The sequence below is a fragment of the Chrysochloris asiatica genome, unplaced genomic scaffold (assembly GCF_000296735.1).
Source record: "Chrysochloris asiatica unplaced genomic scaffold, ChrAsi1.0 scaffold00409, whole genome shotgun sequence".
NCBI classification, from domain to species: domain Eukaryota; kingdom Metazoa; phylum Chordata; class Mammalia; order Afrosoricida; family Chrysochloridae; genus Chrysochloris; species Chrysochloris asiatica.
The window spans coordinates 1611836-1618560 of NW_006408927.1; the positions used below are offsets into that span (position 1 = coordinate 1611836).

The window sequence follows — 6725 nt, forward strand, 5'->3', positions numbered from 1 at the left end:
GTCTCTTGCAGGCAGTATATTGAAGGGTCTTGGTTTTTTATCCATTCAGCCATTCTGTCTCTTCACTGGTGCATTTAATCCATTGACATTCAGTGTAATTATTGATAGGTATGGATTAACTGCTGTTATTATGTAAATTTTTTGTGGTGTTGTTTGTTCCTTTGTTCTACATGCCTTCTTGATTTGTGTTCATGGTTTTTGTGCTATTTCTTGTCGGTTTCTTCTTTGTTATAATATTTTCTTGTTCTGCTTGGATCTTCATTTTCATGGTAAATTGTGAAGTATGAATTTTCATTTGGGTTATCCTATAGTCTGTGAAGTTTCTCTGCGTGTAAGACAGTCCGTTGTATCCTGCAATCTACGCGACCTCACCACCTGGATCTCTATTCCTTTATTTTTTACCTTCTTTAACATTGTTAATATTTTGATCTTTGGTTGGCCTCACAGGTTCTCTGAATTCATTGCTGTAATTTTGTTACGTTCTGAACTCTGCTATCCATTGACTGAGTTCCAGGTGGTATTGCCACGTCTGTCAATCTCTGGTTGTAGTCTGTTCTTGATGCTTTTCATTCCAAAGAACTCCCTTTAGCATGTTTTGAAGCGCTGGATTTACTTTAACAAAATCTCTTAGCTTCTGTTTATCCTGGAATGTTTTGATTACACCATCGTATTTGATTGGCAGTTTTGCTGGATAGACGAATCTTGGTTGGCAGGTGTTTTCTTTTAGGGTTTTATATGTGTCTCCCCATTGCCTTCTTGCCTGCATGGTTTGTGCTGAATAGTCAGAGCTTAATCTGATTTGCTTGCCTTGTAAGTGACACTTGTCTTTTCCCTGGCTGCTTTTAGGATTCTCTCCTTGTCTTTGATTTTGGAGAGCTTGATTATATGCCTCGGTGATTTTCTTATGGGGGTCTATCCTTCCTGGGTTTCTTTCAGCTTCTTGAATGTTTATCTTCTCATCCTTCAAGATGTTAGGAAATTTTTCTTCCAGAAGCTCTTGAACTGTCTCTTCTGGGGACTTCTGTGATTCTTCCTCTTCTGGAATGCCAATAATTCTTAAGGTATTCCTCTTCATGTTATCCAGCATGAATCTTAGACTCTCTTTAGAATTTTTAATGCTTTTTTCTGCTTGCTCTTCTGTCTTAGCAAGTATTGAGAGATTTATCTTCCAGCTTGCTGGTTTTGACTTCCATCTCTTCCATTCTGCTCCTTTGCTCTTTCAGTATATTGTCCATTTGTGATATTTTATTATTAATCATCTGGACTTCTCTTTGCAGGTTTTGTGTTGTTTCCAATGCCATATCTGTCTTGTTTGATTGCTCTCATAGCACTTTTCTGACTTCTTCCTGTACCCCTTTTCAGAGCATTTGAATTTGTTTCCATATTATTCTTCTGAATTCCTTCTAAGGCAGATTCAGAGCCTACTCTTCTACTGGAAAGTCTGTGTCTGCTTCCAGCTCATTTGTCTCAGTTACTTTTTTCTGTTTTTAAACGTGTTGATATCTTTAATTGTGCTTTATTGGACATTTTCAACAGTTATGTGAGTTTTTAATGCTTAAATGAATGTATGTTGCTTTGTTATTAAGCTTGCTGAGCGTCTCCTGGTGGATATGATTTGGAGACAGGCTTCCCTTTTCACGTGTAATATGCCTAGCAGCTGGTTTTGGCTTTTGTCCAAATGGTGGGGTATTGCAAGGTATGCTTGTAGCTTGGCTATATGGACACAGTTGCTGTCTCTTTTTGGGTAAGGTAGGGGGAGAAAGCTCCAACCCCTGGGAGAAGAGTGAGGCCAAAAGGACCAAAGACAGAAACAATATAAATGAAGAGACAGAAACCACCAATCAAAAACAAAAAATTGTAATTGACACTGTTCACTGACCTTTGCCCTGCCTAGGTAAACTATGGGGTGGGTTCCCAGGGTCAAAATGTCATAAGAAGCAGCCTACAGGTGTCCTCTCTGTGCTGTTGGAAAACTGTGGGTGCAATACTGGGCCCTTTTGGGAGTGTGCTCCCACCCACCTTAAGGTGTCTGGGCAATGCAGTGTGGGTGTGATCAGGGTGAAAAGGAGAGATATGTAAAAAATGAAAAGTGAAAGTTGAAAAATCAGGCACACCTCTCCCTTCACACGCGCAGATCCGCGGCCGCTGGCTCGCTGCCTCCCTTTGGCCCTGGCCCCACCCTCTGGCCTGAGGACTTCAGGCTGGATCAATCCAGAAATCACCATATTTTGTTTCCACAGGTAGATTTCTTCTCAATGGGCATGGGAAACTGGTGCCTAGAACCTTAAACAAGATCCAAAGCTCCCCAGTTTCTCTGTGGACCACTCTTTCTCTGCTTTTTGGTTGTGGCAGAGGAGTTTTCATTGTCTGTCTCTGTTTTCCCCTCTTGGTTCATTTTTGAGATCTTCCTGATTATGTTGCCTGATCCATCTAAGAACTGGTTTTTTTTTTTTTTTTTTATGTGGGGCAGTATTCAAGGAGCTCTGGTAGCATAGTGGTTACGAATCGGGCTGCGAGCCACAAGGTCAGCAGTTCGAAATTACCAGCTGTTCTGTGGGAGAAAGATGAGGCTTTCTGCTCCCATAAAGGTTTACAGCCTTGGAAACCCTGTTCAGGGTTGCTATGGGTCAGAACCGACTCAACAGCACTTAACAACAACAACATTCATGTAAACTTGCTGCAAAGTTTATTGATTTGGGAATATGTCCACTTGAGTTTTGGTAACAATTTGGTACTAACCCTAACCTCAAAATCATTTTTTTAATTGTGACCAAAAAATACCCTTTTTTGAAGGCCCCTTAACAGTATAAGGTAAGTGTATTATCGAGAGAACTTGTCTTGCAACCATCCACTGACACAGAGGCATGTTTAAACATATCTTCTTGGGAATAAATTAGTGCATGTATAAACTGGGACCTTAGTCACAATACTTTTTTACTTACCCTGTTATTTCTTTGGAATTGGTCATATTTTGGCGAGATAAGTTCAGTGCTTTACAAATACTGTTAAATCTATGGAATAAGATTTAATACAGATTACCAGTCAGGAGATGAATGCAGTAAACTGCAACATTGGTGTGGGTCGTTAAGGCCGGTAGTTCTAACTCACCAGCTGCTCCTTGGAAACCCTGTACAGGGTCCCTATGAGTCAGATCCCGACTCGATGGCACTTAACAACAACAACAACGACAACCAGTAAGGAGGTAAATGCACATAGCATGGGATAAATCTGATGTCCAAACCTGAGCGAGAGCACACAGCTTCTGTGATTTCCCTCTAAATTCTTAGTTTCCAATTACCGCAAGCCTTAGCCATCCTTTTGCACACATTAGAGAACATGGTACCTTACTTATCCAGAATGTGTGATGTTTTAGGACTCAGTGGGATTTGAGGATGTGGCCGTGAACTTTACCCAGGAAGAGTGGGCTTTGCTGGATTTTTCTCAGCGGAAGCTTTACAGAGATGTCATGGTGGAAATCTTCAGGTACCTGAACTCAGGTGAGGATGAGTTCATTTTTCTCATTTTCTTCTTTCATATATAAATGTATCCCTTTGACCTTTACAGAATTGATACTGTGGAATTAGATAACATTGGCAAACATGACAAACGGTTTCATTGACCTCATGAACTTTAGGCTTCAGGGACTTTCCCATGAAAGAGAACATTTTATTTGTTGAACTTAAACTCTTTATTTCTCTTGTCCTTAAAGTCTTCAGGCTCTTTACGTTTTGCTAGTGAGCAATGCTTGCAGGGTCAAGTTTTAATAACAGCTGCTTCTCTAAGTATTGTTCCTCATGTCTCAGGGTGGTGTAATTCATTGCAGTTTCTGAAAGACCTCATACATTGCCAAGGAAATGATTCACATGGTTGTAGAGGCTGGTAAGTCCCAAATCCCTGGGTCGGATGTCAATGTGGAGGATTGCTTTTACTCATGTAGGTGTAGGGGCTGACAAACCAAAATTGGCAGGTCACGTGACTCATAAGGCTATGTAAATTGTCAAATCAAGTCAGATGATGGTCTTCTGTCCCAGAGATCAGACTAGGGCAGGATTCAGAGCCAGACAGGGAACTTTGCCAAAGCTTTCCTATAGATTAGATATGGTCACACCTCCCAAAGGAAACTAACTTTGGTAACAGGCACAGTGGCTAGGATTTACACTGTGTCAAAATGTGGGTAAATATGACTAGAAAGGCCTCATTAAATAATTCATTGCCTGAGCACCATCTCTAGAAACCCTGGAGATGAAAGTATTGGCACAATGTCCGAGAAATTTGCTCTTCTATCTGTGGTTATGATCTGTCTTTCTTGGTCAGCACCCTATCGCTGGGAAAGCAAGGGAAAGTTCCGAGGAGTGGAGATAGGACTTATCTGGGGTCACTATATTAGGAACAAAGAAAGGAAAGAACTCTTCAAAGACCTGACCTGCTCGGAATGAATTACAGCTGAAGAAATCAATTACAGAAGGTTTCATTTACTTTGAGGAGCTAAACTTTCACACACCTGAGCTAACTTTAAAAAAAAAAAAAATGTCACCAATTCTCTTGCCATCTCCCCCATTTTCATTTAATACCACCTTTAGGCACACGCATTGTTTCTAACTCCTTGCACTTCTGTACTCATGATTGCACCTTGATTTCTTCACCATCAGTCTCAATAGTCATGGAATTATTTCTTACTTTGTTTTTTCACCAAACTCCTAGAATAACCAAATGCCTCAGTATTTCTTTCTTCAAAGGTGCCTAGTGCCTCATCAGATTTCCTCCCTTTTTGTTTAATTTTTTTGAAGTGGAGTTTCACTCCACTTCAAATTACTGGGTCAGTCTCTCAACAGAATAATAATGGACAAAAGTTGTCCAATGAGCACGTCATAGTGCGATTTGTGAAGAACGACGGCACATCTTCCATGTTAGGAGAAATCTGTGAGTTCCATGGCAGTGAAAATCACCACAACAACCAGGAAATGCAATTGAGGTATCAAACCATGACATTAAGCAGCATCTCAGGACACGGTCTCAGTGTGCCTTATATGTATGTGTGAATGTGTCTGTGTAAAACTAGTTCTAAATGTATGTTGACCTGATTTTCAAAACACAGTTGTTCCACAATTGTGAATCAGATACTGAATGTTTGAGACATATTTCACTTGTACAGCAAACCTCAGTATTTGGAAACAGTGACGACAATGCTAGTACCTTGTGTGGCACGATTGAAATCTATGCAGCATGAGACATTACGGGGCAAAAATTGCACAATAAATGCATATAGTAATTTTGAAGTGGTAGAAAATGTAATTCTAACAACATACTTTCTATTTCAACAGAAAATATATGATAGACTACTTCTGTGGAAGTAAAGAAGATAAACTAAAGAAATATAAAGAAGATGATCAGTGTGGGAAGTTTTTCTACCAGATTGAAAATCTTACTAGGGTCAAAGAAACTCCTGTTGGAGTAAATTCTTTGGAATTTCATGATAATGGTGATCATATATTTAATTACCACATCAGGTACCGTATTGGGTACAAATCTTATCAATATAAAGAATATGAAGAAACCTGGAGGTGTCCGTCTTACCTAAAATCCTACAAAACCCTTACTGTAGAGAAACTCTGTAACTGTAACGATTGTGGGAAACCCTGTTCCCTCCCTAAACATAAAAGAATGCATAGTGGAGAGAGATGTTATGCATGTAAAGAATGTGGGAGAGTCTTTAGTCAGTCCTCACGCCTCACTGAACACAAAAGAACACACAGTGGAGAGAAACCTTTTAAATGCAAGGAGTGTGGGAAAGCCTTTAATCGATCCTCACGCCTCACTGAACATAGACGAACACACAGTGGAGAGAAACCTTATAAATGCAAGGAATGTGGGAAAGCCTTTACTCATCACTCAACACTAATTAAACATGTAAGAACTCACAATGGAGAGAAGCCCTATGAATGTAAGGAATGTGGGAAAACCTTCAGACAAACATCAGCACTAACTAACCATATAAGAATTCATAGTGGAGAAAGGCCTTATGAATGTAAGGAATGTGGGAAAGGCTTCAGTCAACCTGCTACACTAGCTAAACATAGAAGATCCCACAGTGGACAGAGGCCTTATGAATGTAAGGAATGTGGGAAAACCTTTGGTCGACACTTACACCTCACTCATCATAAAAGAACACACAGTGGAGAGAAGCCTTATGAATGTGAAGAATGTGGGAAAGTATTTAGCATTGCTGCATCCCTGACTCAACATAAAAGAACACACAGTGGAGAGAGGCCTTTTGAATGCAAAGTATGTGGGAAAACCTTTACTCGATCTTCACATCTCACTATCCATTTAAGAATTCACAGTGGAGAGAAGCCTTATGAATGTAAGGAATGTGGAAAATCCTTTAATAATTCCTCAAACCTCAGTAAACATGTAAGAACTCACAGAAGGAGAAGCTTAAGTGTAAAAAAAGTGGGAAACCCTTTAATTGATCCTTGTTTCTCAAGAACGATGTTGCGAAAAGTCTGAAATGCAAGCAGTGTGAGAACTATGTAACCATTCCTTATACCTTATTAAACAGAAGAATGCACAGTAGAGACAGTCTGTGGATGTTAGTGTGTGGAAAAACCTTTAATTGGTCTTCAAACCTCAGTATAAAAGAACGGGCAGTGGAGGGAAGTCAGAAATGTAAGAAAAGTGGGAATGCATTGAGTAGGATGGATCTCTCAGAAGAACTCAGTGCAAGA

The 6725-nt window shown here is 39.9% G+C and overlaps 1 protein-coding gene across 1 annotated transcript; it reads left to right on the forward strand.

The window, feature by feature from the left end:
* Positions 1–1678: 1678 nt before the first annotated feature.
* LOC102831594 (zinc finger protein 70-like) lies at positions 1679–6361 on the forward strand (the record flags this gene model as incomplete). The annotated part of the gene is made up of 3 exons (XM_006876753.1): positions 1679–1696; positions 2026–2043; positions 5863–6361. Coding segments are annotated over exons 1-3 (535 nt in total), but the record flags the coding sequence as incomplete, so codon positions are not given.
* Between the last annotated feature and the right edge of the window lie 364 nt (positions 6362–6725).